This window comes from Dermacentor silvarum, chromosome 1, assembly GCF_013339745.2.
Source record: "Dermacentor silvarum isolate Dsil-2018 chromosome 1, BIME_Dsil_1.4, whole genome shotgun sequence".
Classification (NCBI taxonomy): domain Eukaryota; kingdom Metazoa; phylum Arthropoda; class Arachnida; order Ixodida; family Ixodidae; genus Dermacentor; species Dermacentor silvarum.
In genome coordinates this window covers 60,207,596-60,228,501 of record NC_051154.1, presented here as the reverse complement: position 1 = coordinate 60,228,501, position 20,906 = coordinate 60,207,596, and the positions used below count along the sequence as shown (strand labels likewise).

Sequence of the window (20,906 nt, the reverse complement as noted above, 5' to 3'; positions counted from 1 at the left end):
AGCACTGAGCCTTGTGGAACGCCTGAAAGAACGGGTGAAGGTGATGAACAGGATGCTCCTATACCGAAATACTGCTTCCCGTTTGATAGGTAAGAGCCAAGCCAGTGAAGAATTCTTTCATTTCTTAGTACACATATAAATTTTATGGTTAAATTGGCGTGAGGTACACACGGTCGAAGCATTTTTGAAGGTCTATAATTATTATGTCAATTTGCCCTCCTTTGTCTAGCGCTGACATTAGGTCGTTAGTCGTTGAGAGGCCGCACCAAAACTGATGTTGACTCTCGGAAAAGAAGTGGCTATCTATATTAGAAAGGCGCTCATGTGTTTGTAAACGAAGGGCTCAAATACTTTGCTGGAAGTACTCAACAGTGAAACCGGTCTGTAGTTAGATACAGAAACTTGATAATCAGATTTTTGAATGGGAATAACTTTTGCCGTTTCGTCTCGTGTCGTCCCATGCGTGCGCTGTTTCTTCACCGTGTTGTGTCACCGACTAGCTCGCGTACGCAGCCTGCGGCTATGTCATACGTGTGCTTCCAAGCAGGTAGTTCTCTCTTTTCCGACAACCACGTAGATTACAATTTATATGATGCATAACAACACCTATTTTTGTCCCTCATATACCGTTCCCTTAATCATTCGGGCGACTACCGTGGTTTGCAGCTGACCATGTTCGCCTACATATAACAAAGCCACTCTTAGTCGCATCGTGCTACCACAAGTTCTCTCTCTCTTTCTTAGACTGACTGCTTTCATTTGCATATTTTTTTCTCCTAATTAGTACCGCAGGCACCTCGAAGCCCCACTTCGCGTTAGGCTGCATGCCTATAGCCATCAGTGCTGTTTTACTTGGTCGAACACAATTTCGTTAGGTGGTTTCGTCATGCGTGGAATCCGTTGCTCAATAGCAGCATTTTCTTTTTCTCGGCGCTGCGTCAATTAGCGCAGCGGATTCGAGCGTCTCATTAGCTGAACGAGCTTTCTGTCCCCTTTGCGCTCCGTTTGCTGAAGGGATACGCTTTCCTCGTCTTTTCGTGTTGCTTTGTCCTGCGGTCTTGGAGCTCTAATTACTTCCTTCACAGACACACGGGACGGTCGGGCACGTTCAGTTTTTCTGGCCTGAAGTCAGAAAACCGAACGGGGTCTTTCTGCCATTTATTCCGCTCACGAGCAGAGTTTGTGGTACGACAGCTAAGAGTTGTGGCGAGAGGAAATTGGATTCATGTGGAGCTCGGTATCTGATATTTCATATGATCGTGTAACAGGCGCTACCCCACTGCTGTCCAGCTCGGCCCTCGACGACCAGCTCAAGCTGATCCAGAGAGCAGAGAAGATGGCAAGAGCCAGCGGAGCCCTGGACTATAGGGGCCCCGACCATAAGCGATGCCCCTTCGGAGTAACGCAAATCTCTGATTATTTTTCTAATAAAGTTTATCTATCTATCTATCTATCTATCTATCTATCTATCTATCTATCTATCTATCTATCTATCTATCTATCTATCTATCTATCTATCTATCTATCTATCTATCTATCTATCTATCTATCTATCTATCTATCTATCTATCTATATATCTATCTATCTATCTATCTATCTATCTATCTATCTATCCCACAATAAGGGCAAATCTGCATCATCCGCATCTCTAGTACGATTGTCATTCGCCGCTAGTTCTTGAACGCGCCTTTACCATCTTGTCCATCTTTTCTTTGTTTATTGCAAACGAAGTATGGGAGCATCGGGAATGAAGCCTCGTAAGTATTGCGAATAGATGCCACCTGAGCATTCTATGGCAGCGTTGTTTGTCCCTTTTATTCTTTCAAAAAGCAGTCTGCATCAATTTGCAAGATCGCACGCAACACTTTTGCAGATGCATCCACCAGCAAAAGCACTGTTATTCAATTGCGTAATTTTTGGACTGTTTGCAAAGAACTCATACGTGCTGAGCTCCGTCGATGTAAGCAGACGTAACCAATCGATATGTCTGCCGTCTAAGACCACTCAGGGGGTCTTAGAAGGCAGGAGAAGGGCACTAGCAGAAAGCTTGTGCCCTTCTACTTCCCGTTCAGTTCTGATTCCTGAATAGGTTTCAAAACCGTCTCTCCTTTCTGACCATTTGATCTGATACCTTGAGACGCATAAAGCGCATTCCTTCCTTCACCGTGCCATTGCAGTGCCTTGTTGGTTTCGCCTTACCAGAGCAAGCGATCGGTCGGTATATGCTACGCATTTCGGCGCCCGAAAGAGGAGCATATAAATGACCTCAACGTCCGTGAAAGTTTTGTTTCGGACGTAGTCAGTCATATTTTTTTGCGCGCATATTTCTTCTCGCTACCTCCCCTATCCAAAAGGCCGTTGCCCGCCTTTCCGGCCTGAAAGCCAATACAGGACGGATCAGCCCAGCACAACCCAGGTGTTGTTGTTTCAGCGCGTGGCCCAGTTGAGCCACTTGGCGAGAGCCGGCCATTTCCTCCGGGCTTATCTTCCAGAGAACGTCGCTTCTTTCTCGCGCCCGCTTTATCCGGAGCTCCTTTCGCGCGCACTTCCTTGCGTGTCTGCCTGCCGAAGTCGGTAAAGATCTTTTCTTGCCGAGGCTCCGTCAAGATCGGTTGAAGTTGCACCTACACGACGTGCTGCGGCAAAATATAGGGACAGCGGCGCACGTAGTGAGATGGAGCGTTCGCATAAGCCACTCGACATACGAGCCTCCGCTCTGGACCGGTGGGAAATAAAACATCCGGTCTCTAGGCCGGCGCGCGGAAGCCGAGAATGGCTCTCGGAAGAAAGCATGGGGAGGGTTATCGGTCAGCACGGCCGGCCCGCGTTGCGTATACATCGAGGTTAGGCTCCCTTTGGCGGGACACGCTGGAGCGTGCGCGATTCGGGACGAAGATTCCCTGCAAACAGCGTCGGCCTCAGGCCGGATACTTCCGGACGGACGGCGTCTGGACGGAAACGTCGGATAGCGCAGCCGTGACCACCCGCTGTCGCTTGAAAAGAGCCGACCGACTCGTGCTGTTTTGTGGACGGTGCATATGTGCTGCGCCTCGGGCGCCTGTCGTATTTTACTGCTTGGAAAACGATGTTTCGAATACAGCGGCGGATGCATACATACGAACGATGAGGCCGCACCAAGTGGGAAGATTATGAGCGCAAACGCGCTTTTGGGCAAGAAGTCCTGTGCTGCTGCGCCAATGCTCCAAATCTCCTGAATTTCTAGACTACCGTCTTCAAACAGGATGAGCCACGCGCTGTTCTGTAAGACTATAGTGTTCCGAGCAAACAGCAATTATATAGCAGCCATCATAACTACCGCGTGTACAACGACGTTTTCAGCGACTTGTTATAAAATTTTCGTAGCAAGCGGTGTGTTGAATTTACTCAACACCCCAGAGATGGCACAAATTCTGAGCAAACACTAAAGAGGATGTGCTCCATAAGTCTAAAAAGAAAAAGAAGTGATACAGTTGCCGATGTGTGAAGTGTAGTCATCGTCAACTTCATAATCATCATCAGCAGCCTTTTTTTATGTCCACTGCAGGACGAAGGCCTCTCCCAGCGATCTCCAATTACCCCTGTCTTGCGCTAGCTGATTCCAACTTGCGCCCGCAAATTTCTCAATTTCATCCCCCACCCAATTTTCTGCCGTCTTTGACTGCACTTCTCTTCCCTTGGCATTCATTCTGTAACGCTAACGGTTCAACGGTTATATACCCTACGCATTACATGGCCTGCCCAGCTCCATTTTTTCTCTTAATGTCAATAAGAATATCGGCTATCCCCGTTTGATCTTTGATCCACACCACTCTCTTCCTCTTAACATTACGCCTAACATTTTTCGTTCCATCGCTCTTTGCGCGCTCCTTAACTCGTTCTCAAGCTTCTTTGTTAACCGCCAAGTTACTGTCACGTATGTTAGAACCAGTAGAATGCAATGATTGTACACTTTTCTTTTCAACGAGTGCAATCATACTTCAACCATGCCGAGCAGAGTCGCATTCCGTCATAACCCATGGAGACACCGCACTCATAATCGCGTCATTAATAGTGACAAAGAAGACTCTGACAGAGAAGACAATGATGCATATGTAACGATCGATTATCAAAAAAGAAAAAAAAGGAATCAAAAGCTACAGTGCAAACGCTGTACAATAAATCGTGCCATACAAAGAAGCCCAGGTACATATTCCCGCAATCTATTAATTCGTCATCTATTATTCGACGTCATGTAGAATGTCAAAATTCCATGGTGCACACGTGAAACTTCTTCGGCGATCCTACTTGGGGACGTTGAAATGGGCCGTCAACATTTTTCCTCTGCAGATGGGTGTATCCTGTCAAATACCGAAATTTGTTGTCAAATACCGGAATAATGAAACTATTTGAATTTTCTGGGGCAGCTAAAGCGTTTGCTATGAGAGGGCATATTCATATAATACTGGCAGCCCTTTTTATTCATAGACGCAGTTCGAATTTCTCGACTCACTGTATTTTCGTGTGTCAAACGGTTGCGTGAACGGCTGCGCAAAAGGTGCAGCCTTACGAGAGGAATGAAAAGAGAATGAAGGACGTAATTTTCACTGCCGATGTCACTTGCTTCATGCTGCATGCAACAAGGAGGGTTAAAACACGCAGAAACTGGAAAGCCTCCGTTGGGGCGCTTTGTCTTAGCATGGAGGGGGTAGGGTAGGATTTACTCACACTCCAATCTAATCACGTCTCTACGTAAGTTCAGACGGGACAGGAGGAAACGAGAGGTGTTTCCGCAGCGTTGACGTGGACGCGGAGGAACGCTCTCCCTTAAGCTGTTCGCGAACTTCTTTTTTCTTCGTAAACAAAAACCTTAGAATGCTATCGTCCAAGCTTCGCTCTTACGCAGCGAAGGACAAAGCAAAATGGCAAATGAGGTCATCATCTATTGTTAAAGCCAAATCAAACAAAGACACAAGGGGGAAAACAAGCGTGCTGAGAAAAGCTGGTTTTTCCTTGTATGCAAATATGAAAAACGGGAAGGCAACGAACGGAGGCAGCGTCTTTAACTTCTTGCAATAATTATTATTCATTAATTCCAAAGCTTGCAAGAGATGCTTTGACTCTAATGACTCGTGTTTTCGCCCCCTCACTGTCTCTGCCACTCCGCTTCTGCACCAAGCGAAGCAAGTCCGGTTACTCGATTTTCTTTGTTCTTTCTTTTGTTCCGGCCAGGGCTGTAGTCTTGCGCCACCGCCGCTTCCTTTGTGCCGCTCTCCAGATTGAGCTTTGCCGTTCAACACTTCCGCAGGGTTGAGCCCCGGAGGCTCTCAAGCTGTCTCAGTGACTGCGTTGTTGGGGGCCCCTATTGGAGTGCATAATTGAGAACGCACGCACGGCAGCTTCGGCTCTGTACGAGGGATTATAATTGTTAATTATTGTTTCACGCACTCTGCCTGTGTACTCATGGTCCCTTTCAATGCGCTCCTTTTCCTCCCTTTTCTCCCCCCCCCCCCCCCCACCTTGCCCTCCTTTTTTATTCCAGCTCTTTCACGTGAGACTTTTTTTTTTTTTCCAATGTAGCGCGCCTCTTTTTCTTTAAATTTTTTCGTCTACCTTCTAAAGAACGCGTTGTGCCCATCGTCTCTAAGGCGTTATCCGAACACCTCCCACAACATTACGCCCTTTTTCACGTTTTTTTTTTCTTCTTTTCTTTCCCTCTAACTTTTTTTTCTTCTTTTTTTTTTTCTCTAAATCTCTTTCACTTTCGAAATCACGGCGTCCCTTCACTGCACTGCATTTTTGCATCTTGTTCTCCTGGCACACTTTTTTACATTTTCACTTTTTTGTCAGAGAGTGACTCAGTGTTTGCCGACGGCGTTATTTTTCCTCCCTTTTGTTCCCAACTCCCCCTTTCTCTGTTTTACAGACGTAAACATGGTTTCTGAGCCCAAGCCTCACCAAGTTAACCGCAAAAGGCAGAACCTTGCGCCGGATCCGTAAGTGTTGCTAATGCTTTCACTGTCTATGTTTTCCCACTTTTTATGTACTTTCTTTTTGCAATGCCTGCCACGTGCAGGCAAGAACCGCGAGTAGTATTTCAAGGAAGCTGCATAGCATAGGAGGGCCGGCTCGCGTCATCAATGAGCCTCATCTGCGGTCATATCGCTGGAGCGTCGTAATTTATTCTTTTGCCTTAAAATGCCGTCTTGACGCCACCCGAATATTTTTTATCCGTACTATAAAATAAGGAAAACAGAGCATGTCAACCACAATTCAAAGTATGTCTAAAAAAATTTAAGCGTTCTTGTATTTCTCTGCGTTCGACATCCGCCGTTTAAAGATCCACTAATGGATTTTCTGTCGGCCTCTATAAGATCCCGTGTTTGTATCCAAAGAACAACACTCTGCGATTTTTCGTATTTTCGCAAACGCCGTTGTATTACTTTATTATTATTTTCTTGCTTTTATACATTATATATCTGCGTCGCGTGCACGCTTCACTAAAAGGTTACGTATATTAAGGAAGGGATTACATGTAACAGGACCAACAAAATGTTGTAGCAGCTTCAGACGAAGAAATGAAAGCGAGTGTTCGCTCTTATAGTGCTAGCTTTAGCGCGGCCGTTTTGAGCGCCCAAGGCCAAACAAAATTCAGTAGCATTGTTCTCAGCGCGCCAGTGACCGGAACGATCACAATGAAAGCGAGGCAAACATGACGCCACTCAAGCTTCCACCGGCAGGCCTGGATGACACAATCCCGCTTTCTCGAAATGAGGCCGCATTTTCGATGCTTTGATCGAGGATTCTTCTTCTGACGTTGCTTTTTTATTCTGTAAAGGCGCCTTTATAAGTTTGCAATATTTACATGCGCATTGCTTTTAAGTCGAAGGCAGTGCGCTGAACGTTTTCGTCAGACGAATTGTTGGCGCTGCTTTTAATGCGTTCACATTAGGGGTGCCAAACAGAAAAAAAATGTGTGTGTGAAGTGTGGAAAGCCAGTCATTTGGTATATATATATATATATATATATATATATATATATATATATATATATATATATATTGCTACTGACAGTGGTCTACTCCGGACCACCATCATTTGTACTTCGCTTGTAAAAACTTCTGTCCGTTATCTCTCCTGATTGCCAAGATAACCATATTTGAAGCCTTTATGGAATTTATGCAAAAATTGCTATCAGATGAATGCGGGAGTTTGCAAAGGGAGTTGAAGCTGGGGATGCAAGCTGAAGATTCTAAAGGTGGTATAACGTAAGGTGCTCATGCGAACTTCCTCACTAAATTGCGAAATCATGATGACCGAAGTTTCCTCTCATGAGGAGATTTTCATTAGGTCTACCATTACCTTATAGCCCGTTTTTGTTTTAACGTCATCGACCGAACCGCTTTCAGATGCAGTGCAATACTTAAGTGCGTTTTCCGTGGCCTTCTGGCCGGATTATTAATGGTTCCGCATTACTTCAGCATCGTTTCAGTAAAAATGATACGGAAAATATGTGTCATTATTGGACCGTGGCATTGGGAGGGAGAGAGAGAGAGCCAAGAAAAGGCAAGCCAGTTAACCATGGCCATGCCCGGTTCGCTACCCTAGACATGGGGAAAGGAAGTTTCTATATTGTTAATGCATTTTTTTTTCTTTGGGTACACATTGATAACTGCTACCTGAGCTCGAGGTTCCACGGGTATGATTCCCCGCCATGGCGATGTTGTTTCGGTAGAGATGAGATAGAAGAACGTATGTGTACGAAGTGTTCGTGTACGTTTTCGAATTTTGTGCGCCATAATTCAGGGCTATAGTTAGCGAAATTTCTCTTAAGCCTAACATCGCTTCGTGGACCGCTACCACTCGGGCGCCTACCACTCGTGTCAATTAAATGACACGAGAACAGAAGTGTAGCCGCGACGCTATTGCGCTCGATAAGCTTTGTGAAACGCACTGAATCAGCATCACTGCAATTCAAAGAAGAGTTGTTCGCGCGCAAGGAAGGATCGTCAAAACGCCCGCCGGCCAATCATGGCAGCCAAGGACACGAGTGGCGCTCGTTGGCCATCATTGGCCCTTGCGCTATAAAACCTCATTTACAATAAAACACACGAGAAAAGCTCTGGCCAATCACACGTTTTTCACGTCCTAAAATCTACTCTGCAAATGTAGTCCCAGTTCTCTAAGGATTGCAATTTAATGCAGGAAAATTATTTCTCTAGGTAAAACAGGATTTTTCTTTTTCAACCTTTTCGTCCTTATCTTTGAATGAGATCCGCAGCGCCACAAACTGTCTCTCTCAGATTTTATTCAGCGGCGACCGCGCTTGAGTTTTTCACGCATGTGGGACTGCTTCAGACGCCTCGCCGCGTCATTAGTCGCCTTTCACAATTTACATTACAACTGAGGGCTATGAATGGCTTACTAACGAACGGGCGTTTTAAGAGCTCTGCGCAGCCCGTTGTGCTGTGCACGCGCGCTATTTCTCATCGGATTAGTGGGCTTCGAAACGCATCGAGCGACAACACGTCGCATCCTCGTGTCTTCTTTCGTAATTACCAATTTGCGGCACGCGTCATTGCTCATCAGCCGGCATAGCGCATAATTAACGACTATTAAATGCTGTTTGGCGGAACTGCCGCAGTTCCGTTTCGAATCACCAGACTCAGTTTGGCGGAACTCATGGAATACAAACACCCGTAGCCGTAAAGCATACAGTTTCTCACTACATTACCTAGAGGGAAATCTGGCACTGCTGCGCGGTGGTATGCATGGGAATACCGGTACATTGTGACTTCGGATCGCCATCGTTCTCGGAGAGCCAAGAAAGCCTTGAAGACGCGCCTGGCTAGCGCCGTTCCGTCTGTCACAATGGATGTGTTCCAATCATATATTTTCTCACTATAACACCTAGAGGATAATCTGGCGCCACCGTCTATGCGAGTTTCGTAAAGGGCGCCGTGCCGTCATGGGAATGACGGGATATGTGTCTGCGAGGCTTGCGTTGGCTGGTGTTGAACGAGGCTTCGTCTAAAACGTGGATGATTCATTTTCTGCCAAAACAGCGCGTAAAAAGCTGTTCTAGCTTAATTATTACACAAAAACATGTTTTGTTTTATTTGGAGGACATAATATTGGATGTACAATTATATGAAGCGTAAAAAGTATCAGCTGGCCGCTAAAGTTGGAGGACAGATGACAAGATTCTTGCTCGCGTTGGAACAACTTGTCGTCTGTTCTTGCTTTTCTTCGCTTGATTCTGCATTGTAGGTGAGTAAACTTTATTGAGATATGTACTATGGCTGAATGAAAGCCTTTTATGTAGATTTTATTTTAAGAACGCATTATTTGTGCAGCCATATCCACCTTTAGACGAAGCCTCGTACAGCAACAGCCAACACAAGCCTCGCAGACACATATCCCATCATTCCCATGACGGCGCAGCGCCCTTTAGGAAACTGCCATAGACGGTGGCGCCAGGTTACCCTCTAGGTATTATAGTGAGAAGCTCTATGCCGTAAAAGTCCGCCTTTCTTAACACCGGCACCTGGCAAGCATTCCCCAATACCTTAATGTCACGCCTGGCTTGTACGTACAATATCAACGCTCCCTGAAATTAAGTAAAGGATTGTTTGCAGTAAATTAAAAAAATAAAAAGAAATAACAACAACAACAATAAATAATAATAATAATAATAATAATAATAATAATAATAATAATAATAATAATAATAATAATAATAATAATAATAATAATAAAGCTGTGAACAGGCGCCGCCGCCTCAAAAGTAAATTGACATCGGAGAGAGAGAGAGAGAGAGAATAAACTTTAATAAAAAGAGCACGCGAGCGTAAGTAGCTCCTCCGCTCTGCAGTGGGTGGTCCCCTCAGTCCAGGAGTCCAGCGGCCTTAGCTGCCCTTCTCGCTCGATTGACCAGGTTGAGCTGGTCCGTCGAGTCGGAGCGGGACAGCGCTGCCTCCCATTGCCGTGTGGTGGGGTGTGTTATGGGTGTTAGCTGCGGTGTGTTTGCGCAAGCCCATACCACGTGATAAAGTGTTGCACATTGATCACAGTGTGTACATTTATGGGAATACAGCGCAGGGTGTATGGCGTGGTAAAGACTCAAGTGTGGATATATGTGTTTGTTTGGAGTTTTCGCCATATTACGGCTTCCTCTCGCGTCAGAGCATTATGAGGTGGGGGTAGTGTTTTTCGTGAAAGGCGACCGGAGGAACCCATGAAGCGAAGAAATTGTGCCCTCAGGAGTGCGGTATTCTTGAAGCTCGTGGAGACGACAGTTGGCGTGACATGCTTCTAGAAACTTCAGCTTGGACGTAAAACGAGATGAGGAAAAGAAACAAGACGCTAAAAGAATCTTTTATTGTCAGGAAAGCGAATCCTAGCAACGTACAGGCAGATCATTCGGGGTGCATGTGTCTAGCGTGGAGCAATTTTATTCGAGCGATTTTTTTCCATTGCGCGATGCGCTATTAACTATGCCTCCGATGGCGTGCGCGCTACCCGCCAGCTGTGCATGTGGGTTTAATGCGCTTTAGTGTGATTTGCCCAAAGGCTTTTGTGAAAGACCCTTTGTCCTCACGTGGAGGCCGTTTCAAATTTTGTACGTAAAACCCGCGTGCCGTAAGAAAATACTTTTTTTCGTAGTGTTAGAAACATTTGTCTTCGGAACTACGATGACCATGCCTAAGCTTCTCATAGTGCTCATGGAAAAGTTTTGGCACGGAGTCACTTGATATGTGCCCCGCGTGTGGCGATTTATGACAGTTGGACTTACGCTCCATCGTGGAATTCAAGGGATGCCGTCACGGTATGGCGGCGTTAATCTTCACGTCCTGGATTTCTTTTAGCGCGCTTCGAAATCTGAGTGGACGTTTTTCGATTCAGCTTCTGCACCAATACGATTGCTAGGGTGGGGAATACAAACTACGGCCATAACCACTTAACCCTGGCCTCGGGTGTAAAGAAACTGTCCCTAAATGACGAGAAAATTTTATAAGCAAAAATATATTTTTTTTCAGCAGCTACGTGATTTGTATTCTGGAACCCTATTCCCCGGTTAGAGTATACTCGTACAAAGATAAACAAATATGTATATACTAAAACACGCAGAAAACAAAAACGTAGGGGGTGGGAAGGTGTTTTGGGGAGCCCACGGCCGCACTGAACGCCAGCACTGATACGGCATTCAATCGTCGCATTCGTTCTACCCGCCGCAAAAAACGCGGGGGCACTGAACGCTGACCCCAGGTCTCGAGTAGGAGCTGGCCTTTTGCCGCCGGCGCAGTGTTGGTAAGACTTGATATTTGGTCCACAGGGGCAAAACTGGATCTCAATGGGCCTGCGATTTGAGAATAGGGTGAATCACATTAGATGTGAAAAACAACAAAGAAACACAAATTTTACTCGGCATTATCACTGAAGCAAAGGGCATGGGAATTGCGATTATTTAGAGACTTTGACTTTTTGACCAATCAACAAAGGTTCGCTTAAAATTAACGCTGCAATCTCAAGCGTTTTCTGTTGGAGACCACACAGTGCAATCTTTTGTTATTGTGAATTGTTGTTGTGAATCATATTCGCAGTACGTTATTATTTTTTTGTGTGTGTGGCTAAGTGATGAGCATACGCTCGGAACTTCAACAATTTTACGTGGGTGCCACCAGTAGGGACCGCATGATGAAAAGCTAAATTTCAGCACTGAGCCCCGCAAAAACAGAGAACGTGTTTTCGATCACAACTTCACCGCGCGTTCGACAACCTGGTTTATGACCAGCAGCTGTGTAATCATCTCAGGTACTCCCGAGTTGAAGGTCGACTGCCCTTAACTTGCTATTCTTTGCATCGCAAAACCGAATGCAGCGCTTTGGCATAGCGCACGGCACAAGCACGAACACAGTATTCTTGGAGGCATTAGCTGTACATATTGCTTATGCTAAACACGTTTTAAGGCACGCAGCTCAGGGTGCAAAAAACAGAGACGTAGTTCAACCCCACAGCGCTCTTTCAACACTGTTCCTAGAAGCCCAAGCATGAACATTTGTAAAGATAAACGTTTTCGTTGTTTACTCGAGAAAAATAGCGGTAATGAACGCTGTTTAGAAAATAGCGTTAAATAACGCTAAAGAAAATAGTGCTAACACCGTACGAGAGAATGCTCTAGTGGCCACAAAGCAACTGCGCGCACTGAACTGCAGTGAAAAATATTATGCAGATCCAACGCACGTGTTGAAATCTATAGGAAGCGAAGATTTCGTGAAGAGTTTAATTGATATAAAACTACATGCGAGGCGTGCACTTGTCTTTATTGCCATGCAGTATAACTTTTCATGTCATGCAAGGTTATTGAACCGCACAGACTTTAATGTCATGCATAGTTTAGGCATTACATTGTTCACAAGCTGTGATGAAAGGCAAACAGCCGTTCATGCAAATGCACACTGTGAGACGTGGACGCATTGATGTCACGAGGACTAAGGCAGTGTTTGATGTTTGCGATGATAGGTGCATGTATGCAAAGAAAAGTGTGACGCGAAAGACAGTGATAACGTTGACCTATTATTCACCAGTTTAATCCCTGTGCCTGAAGCTTATAGTGAAAAATGGCACGGCGCGCTCACGTGCAGCATGACATTACGCAAGCACCCATGGTTTCAAAGACCTATACTTGGCTTTAGCGCAATAGAACTAGGCGTGCAATTATGGCCTAACGGTTGGAGGAAATGTGGCGTTGGGAGACCGAAGCGAGATCCCACAATCAGACACGTATCACTATTTCATTTTCAGTGTTTGAACTATTCAACCAGACCGCAGCAGCAACCCCGGTCAGCAAAGCCGGTAGGGCTCGCAAAGAAACAAGCTTCGCTTTAAATGTTGAGCCCAAAGCTCGTTTCTCGCTCATGAAACCTCGCAAAAGCAAGCGGACCCGCTAGCGTCCCACAACTAAATGCGTCAGTGATGCCATGGCAACCGATGGAACGGGGTCGGTGTTCCGCGCCACTGGCGACAACCTCAAGAACGGTGTTGTGGAATCTCAAAGCTGGGAATCTCAAAGCGGAATCTCAAAGCTGGGGGAGCGCACCGAAGCGGAATTATCGGTGCCACCGTTAACAGCTGTAGCAGTAACCCCGCTCAACTTGCGCAACGACTTGTTTTTGTAGCTCGTTGGTATGACTTGTCGATGTGGTTACCTTGTTGTTATGGTAACCTAGCGCGTAGTTCGAGGGTAGGTGGGAGAAACGAAACATGCCCCAAGGCGTGCTATAAACAACACCCAGAAACTGGGGCTGAATACGCAGTTGTAGGAATTGTTTCTTATTGGCCAACCACCTTCGTTCATGTGAAGTTCACTGCCACGGCTGGTCGGCGTCTGTTCTTATACGAACACAACTAGCGTACGAACAACTTTGTGGTTGTGGTCTCAGCTTATATACCTTTTAGCCAATGAAGACGTGCTACTCGTTGCAAATATAAACAGCATACTCATTTCGTTTGGAAAGTCATGCGGCAATCGGGAGCTCAAATTTTTGGCCAGATCGACCAAGTGGAACAAAAAAAAGACGCGCGAATGAGAACATTCTTAACCGAGTGACTCTTGGGTCATCACACGTGCGAATGCAGGGAAAAAAAAAAAGGACACCGCGCATTCATTATTGACGCACTGGCTCATCTCTCCGGGTTTCTAATGCAATAAAATGAAAAATGAGCATGAGCTTCCAGACTGCGGCCACGCTCAAAGGAGCCCTGCATACACTTGCTCACAGAAGTTCTTAGAACGTTACAGAGCGTTACAGAACTTAGAACTTCATAATTGTGAATGAAAGTGATAAAGTTTAGTATATGACGCGCAGAAGATACAAACTCAATAGGACTTCACCACGAGTATCAGTACATGTTCACTTGCACGCGGGAAACACGCATCAAAAACACGTCTTTACTGCCTGCTTTTTGTAAGAGTATACATACCGCGTGTCCGAGTTAACATTAGCCAAGCAGTTCAACGCAAAAAAATGGTTTAAAAAACACGGCGACAGATAAGATTTGAAGACCTACGGTGTTCGGTTCTCAGAACGGCTGACAACCAAACGTTTTACGTTAAACAGCTTGGCTAACGTTAGCTGGGACTCCCGATATATATCGCGGGTTTGATCCCGACCGTGACGACCGCATTTTGGTGGGGGCAAAATTCAGAAACGCTCGTGTACCTAAATTGCAGCAAAGCTTGAAATTGGGCTAGTTGGTGAAGGTGCATCTTTGCTTGCGCTAGTACTAGAAAAGATGCTTTAAATTTACGCCCACGGTATAGAACCACGGGTGGTAAAAACTATTTCGGAGTGCCCCATTCCGTCGTGCCTCATAATAACGTAGTGGTTTGACATATAAAACGCCAGAATATAATCTGTTAGAAGTATATTTCAAACAATAACGAACGACATCGTGGATATACATATACATATATAAGGGGGTTTCTTGAAAGTTGAATACGCTGTACCCGACGTAACACATGCAGGAAAGCGACGACGAACTTTTTGGAAATAAGACATATTTACTGAACGTATTCGGCTGGTGGACCAGCCTTCGTCAGTGTACAGTAACGCGGGAAACACTATACTCTGACGAAGGCTGGTCCACCAGCCGAAAATGTTAAGTAAATATGTCTTATTTCCCAAACGTTCGTCCTCTCTTTCCTGCATTATCTATCTATCTATCTATCTATCTATCTATCTATCTATCTATCTATCTATCTATCTATCTATCTATCTATATATATATATATATATATATATATATATATATATATATCCACGATGTCGTTCGATATTGTGTGGAAAAACGTAGGAGGCGTGACGATCCAGTGAGATTTAGAGTTGCTTTCCCCATTGAGCTGGCTTTTGCCATATCAGCAAAGCTACCAGTTTTATGCTGAACAACCTGGGCCCGTATTCACAAAAAGCGTTTACGCTAGACTTGTACGTAAGAGCTTATTTCAGCCAATTCTGACGCTGCACATATTCTTAGTGAAGGTGGCCAGCCAATATCAAAGGGCACTTACGAACGAACATATTTCTGAATTCTCCCCCTGAATTGTAGCTCTCCAGTAGTGAGATCAGATTTTATGGGCCGCAAATCTATGGGAGCTGTGTCTCAACCCCGCATACCATAAAGCTAAGCCTTCGTCTCGCCTGCGTAGATGCAGATGCAAAGAAGCCAAGACAAATATTCGAGGAAAGCTTTATTGCATGTACCCTGTGACTCTACATTTATGTTAGATGGGTAGTTTATCTGAGTTATTCGCCACATATTTTTTACCCGTTTCGCTTTCTTGCATTCTCCTTCTTTCTCGCACCACTGGAATTTTTCATCTTCTTTCAATAGTATATATATTAACGCCTATCATAGTCGGTGACGTAAGATGTCATTCCTTAATTTGCGCAGCAAATTTAGGCGCCCAACATTACTCGCTAATGGCAGTCACCGCCCTCTACTACAGGTCTGTACTCCCCTTACTTGCTCTAGAGTTGTCATCAGCACACTTCAAAAACAAATGAGATCTCTTCAGCACGCTCCCAAATAGCGACCAAAGCATTACCGGCAATACCCCGAGGGGGGCACGAAGGCTCCAAAGTCCTCAGAGAGGATTGCATTCTTTGTCTCCTTTCTCAGGAAAGAGTCGCAAGCAACGGCCTCTTTTTACGAGGGCTCTTCAGTTGAGCACTCTGTGCGCATAAAAGATCACTGATCGCAGAGTTGTTCAGGCAAGTCGTTTATAATGAACGGCCTTAACTCGTGCGCGCTGAATTTTTGAAGGGCCTACATATACGCCGCAGCGCTATTTTTCTGGTTGCTCCTTTACTTGCGTCAGTCAATCCCTCTCCCCCTCTCCCGTACTTTTGGCTTATTTATTTCTTAGAACTCCGTTTATCAGGGCACGTCAACTATGGTTGCACAAGTAGCCGCAGTAATTTGCTACATTCTTTCCGCGGCAGCCATTTCACCAGCTTGCCTTTCCCCAGCCATCTTTCGCAAGATTGACTAGTAGCTTCGGACTCTTTTATTATGCAGTCCGCGGTGCGCCACGCGTGATAACCAAGTAATGGTGCCGGCCGCGGCGTCGAGCTGTTCCCCTGGCGCGAAGACGATTAAACGCGCAGCGCTGCAGGATTAAGCGATATGCGGTTCCCTTGCCCGACAGTTATTGATGGCTTCGGTTTGATCTGGAAACGCTTGTTTGCGACGAAGCTTGGGAGACAGGCATCAACCGCGCTAACCGCGTACGACAGTATGTGTGCACGGCGCCAGATACATATATATGACGTTTAGAAACGATTTTAAAAAAAGTTCAACTGTATCCACTGTCAATTCTTTTTATTATTATTGTTATTATTTTTTGCAACGACGTCGCGCTAAATGACATAATTAACCACGGGAGCTGTTCCTGCAGTATAACGAGTGTACTAGAATATTCTGGCCGGATGGCAGCGACGTTTTCAGAGTGTATGTACCGGTATGTGTATGAAGGTACATACATCATTGAGCTTTTGCTACAGTTCTTGTCAGTCTTAGTAACAAGATGAATCTGTCGCTTCACTATAAAGCCGGTGGCTTTAACAAATTTATAGACATTATTTGTATTTTTGTTTTGTTCTGTCTGTGTCTCCGTCATTTCTTTAATTCCTCTTTTCTTTTCTCATATTTTCATTTCCTCTATTCCCTCCTCCTATAGGAGTAGGCAGGCGTTGTGCCCCTCTCGGTGGCAGTTGTCAGCTTGCTCCATCCTTAATCCCTTTGTGTCCTTGTGTGTACATGTGTAAAAATCAAATAATAATAATAATAATAATAACAAAATCGCTTCAGCTAATACGACGATATTTATTGTCACCACTTGGGCGGGGATAATGTAACGATTATTTTCCAAGTCTTCTCATTTTCGTATTTCTTTAGGCACTCCATCTACGTTACCTAAAGCATTGTTTGTGCCACAAGCATTAAATCTCCAGAAGCACAAAGGTTCCGAGGACTTACGATACGAAAAACCTTACAAGAAAATCATGGTGCTTTCCATCCTAAGTCATTAGAGGCCACATATGTTTTAGCCTCACGGCTTCAAGTGTACCAGAGAGCTGGAAGAATGTCAACGTTATACTAATCCAAAAATCCAGAATTCAAAAATTATAGGAACATTAGATTGCTTTCAGTACTGGAGAAAATATTCACTAAGATAATTTATAATACAATCAGTCCAACATTGGCCTTAAGTCAACCAAGAGAACAGGCTGGCTTCAGGAAGGGATATTCTACAATGGATCCCATCCATGTCATCAATCAGGTATTGAGAAATTAGTGGAGTACAATCAACCTCCCTATATCACTTTCATGGATTATGAATAGGCATTTGATTCAGTAGAGATACCAGCAGTCATAGAGGCAATGCGTAATCAAGGAGTACAGGTGGCATACGGGAATATTGTGGGAATCCTCGGGTCCCATAACCGCCGCACGGGCAGCGAACGTCGCGTCAAGCGCATGCGTGACAGGGAGAGTTGGGAGAGGGGAAACTTTCCTTCCGCGGGCGGCGCGCGGGAATCGCAAGCGCTATCAGCGCCACCGGGTGGGTCACGTGAGATCCCGCTGATATCGCCCAGGTCTCTTTGGTCCCAAGCAAGCGGCGACGGCGGAAGTCTCCGCCGCCGCTCCCGTATTCCCGCACGTGGTTAGTCAACCGCGTTCTTGCCGCAGCAAACGCCCCCCCCCCCCCCCCCCCCCGTATTCCCCAGTTGGTAAGTCGGAAGCCCTTCTTTACCTAGTGTATTATTCTCTTCGAGGGAACCCTCAGCGATGTCAACTATAGCTAGCTGGCCTGCTCGAAGTGTTAGTTGCAGTCGTAATAAATGCTTTCCGAGTGTACACGTGGTTGTCGTCTATTGTTTCCTCGAGCTTGTACCGGACCGCGGTTCATGCGCAGGCATGCGCCAACCGCGGGGCTCGGTGTGTCGAGGCAGAGGGCCGTCGGCAATCCCCCCCCCCCCCCATATCCCGACAATATCTGGGCAAATATCTACAAGGATTCCACAGCTACCTTGGTTCTCCACAAGAATTGTAGAAAGTTACATATCACGAAAGGGGTCAGGCAACGAGACAAAATCTCACCAATACTATTCACTGCATGCTTAGAAGAAGTACTCAAGCTATTAGACTGGGAAGGCTTAGGAGTCAGGATCAACGGCGAATATCTCGGCAAACTTCGGTTTGCAGATGACATGGTCTCGTTCAGCAACAATTTGGACGAACTACAACAAATGATTGAGGACCTTAACCGAGAAAGTATAAGAGTGGGGTTGATGATTAGTATGCAGAAGACAAAGATAATGTTCAATAGCCTGGCCAGGGAACAAGAATTCAGGAATGGGCCTCCCTGGTGCAGTATTCGGCCACTACCTCCCTTATGACTCTGACAATTAACCCCAGTGTTTATCACTGGGTTAATCCCGAGGGTTCATTAAAGTATTTCTCAATTATGAGGTTACACACATGTTCGGCTGTGACGGAGAGAACATCACTGATGGTATGCCTGCAGTCCGCCGTTGTCGCTTGCGTTCGATGTCTCGAGTTTGCTCGGTGGCGTGGTGAGCAGCATTCGCTCGCATATTGCCGCTTGCGATTCTTCGAAATTAAATTGCTTCAAATTAATTCTGTTCGTTACGTAAGACAATGAATGGCTCATACACCCTTAAGCAATGGCTCATACCGCCGTAAACGCGGCCTCCCCATTACGACGACAGAAGAAAAGTGAAATTCTACGCTGGAATTATTAGCGGCAACGCAGCCAGCTGTGGAAACAGACGACGACGACGAACGCGGGAGCAGTGGCACGAGCGCGTGCGAAGCACGAGCACGAGCCAACGACCAGCTGCGGAAGAAGACGACGATGCTCGACAAGCTCTGAGAGCAGCTGGCTTTTTTTTTTAGCGTTACATCGCCGGAGCAGGCTAACGTATACAAGCTTCGCTTGAAAAAGTGGAGCTCAGCAGGTCACATAATGCGCAGGGTAGTTAACCGGTTAACCGGTGGACCATAAGAGTTACAGAATGGGTGCCGAAGGAAGGGATATCGAATCACAGTCGAGGAGGGCAGAAAGATAGGTGGGGGGATAAAATTAGGAAATTTTCAGGTGCAAGTTGGTATCAGCTAGCGGAAGATAATTGGAGATCGCAGGGAAAGGTCTTCGTCCTGCAGTGGACATAAAAAATAAGAAAGGCTGATGATGATGATGATGATGATGATGATGATGATGATGATGCTCTAGCTGGCTCAAATATTGTGTGTTACTTTCTGCGCCGGATGTCCGAAAAAATGTCACAGTTTCGCCCTAAGGGTGAAGCAATGAATGCGATAGCAACACAGCAATGTCATACGAAGTAAGGTGAGCGGCTTTGGTAGCAATATGAATTGTAGTAAACATGAGCTGATTAAGTAAGCAGGTGTGCTGCGGCGTAAGTAGACCGACATGAAGAGAGACTCGATGACCACGAGAAGGCGCGTGTGAAACGGTGGTGTTGATGAGAAGCGCTTCCCGTGGGCAGCGCGTGCGAAGGGACACACCTGTAGCGCTGCACTGCCGATCCGGGCAGCATTGCATGTGTATCGTGCGTTGGAAAATGTGGCCCGACTATTACTAACTGAATGAACAAGCGTGGTGCGAGCGCGCACAAACAAACATGAATAGATCACACTGAATGACTGCAGACAACGACCGTCAAAACTCTGGCAGCAAGCGGATACGCCGCAGCGGCGAAAGTACGTGGGGGCTATCGCTTCAATGGCAACTGAGCGGCGAATGCACGCGGCGCATAAAGGTCAGAGCCGTGTGGAGATAAGAGACGGTGCGAGCGAGCGACGAGCGCGGTTGTTGGCAGAGTGGAAGCGCCCCCCCCCCCCCCCCCCCCCCTTGCTCTCTCCGGCGCTGGCTACCCGCTTCCTTGCTTGCGCGTGGGAGATTGAGTGCGTTCGCTCTCCGTGATAGCGCGCGTCCCCGCACGCTTCCGCTCGGGCATACGGCACGCGGCGAAGATTTTTATATATAGGGAACCTCACGGCGACGGCGACGGCGACGCCGACGGCAGAAATCCGGTTGAAGTGTCCATATAATTGCTATCGCAATAAAAAAGAGAAAGGTGTACTTTCCAAACAGCTGCTGGTCATCTGCAGCACAGAAGAGTTCTCGATGCCCTGCACTCTTCTTTAAATGAAAAACGACGTAGCAGTGCAGATGAACTTGTTTATTTGTTGTTGTTTTTTCGTTCTTTAGTGTTCGTTTTGCTGAAAACAACCAACTCAGCGTAAGCAAAAATGAAAAGAAAAATTAAAGATAACCTTACTTGAGTGTAAATTTACATAAATGTCGGGCACGTACAGCTATCAATTTTTGCTGCTGAAAGACAGTTACGTTGTTGAATTTTATAGTTAGACGAGATAACTGAAAGTACAAAATAATTACCAAAGTTCAAGTGCATTTTTAAAAAAGACTCCTGATTACCTGCTGAAATTCCTGTTAATTTCAGCAGCTGCAACTGCACTCTGTCCCGCGCGACGTGTCAGTCTTCTGACGTGTCCCACGGAAAGGGTCACCCCCCCCCCCTCCCCACCCCACCCTTAACTTTCCCGTTTAAGTGAGGCGAATTTCAAAATGTCCTCACTTTCATCTGCATGCAAATTACCACCGCAAGACTTCAGTTGAAAAGATATTCACTCCGTATTGCCGCAAGCGGTAAGAACAGAGGGAACATCGTACGGAAATAGACGCTTTTGCTGCTACGACATTTGTTGTTGTGCAATAAATACTTTTGCCACAAAGACGCTTCGGTTAACATAATAATAGGTCCGTGTTATTCCGCAAAGCTAACCAAGCCTTTTT

At 45.9% G+C, this 20,906-nt stretch overlaps 1 protein-coding gene across 1 annotated transcript in view; it reads left to right on the top strand.

The window, feature by feature from the left end:
• The window catches only part of LOC119464173 (uncharacterized), a 214,439-nt gene that overhangs the window by 150,895 nt on the left and 42,638 nt on the right, over window positions 1–20,906 (top strand). The window contains exon 3 of the mRNA XM_037725050.2: window positions 5,904–5,973. Within this exon, the coding sequence (XP_037580978.1) occupies window positions 5,904–5,973 (70 nt within the window). The remainder of the gene's footprint in view (window positions 1–5,903; window positions 5,974–20,906) is intronic.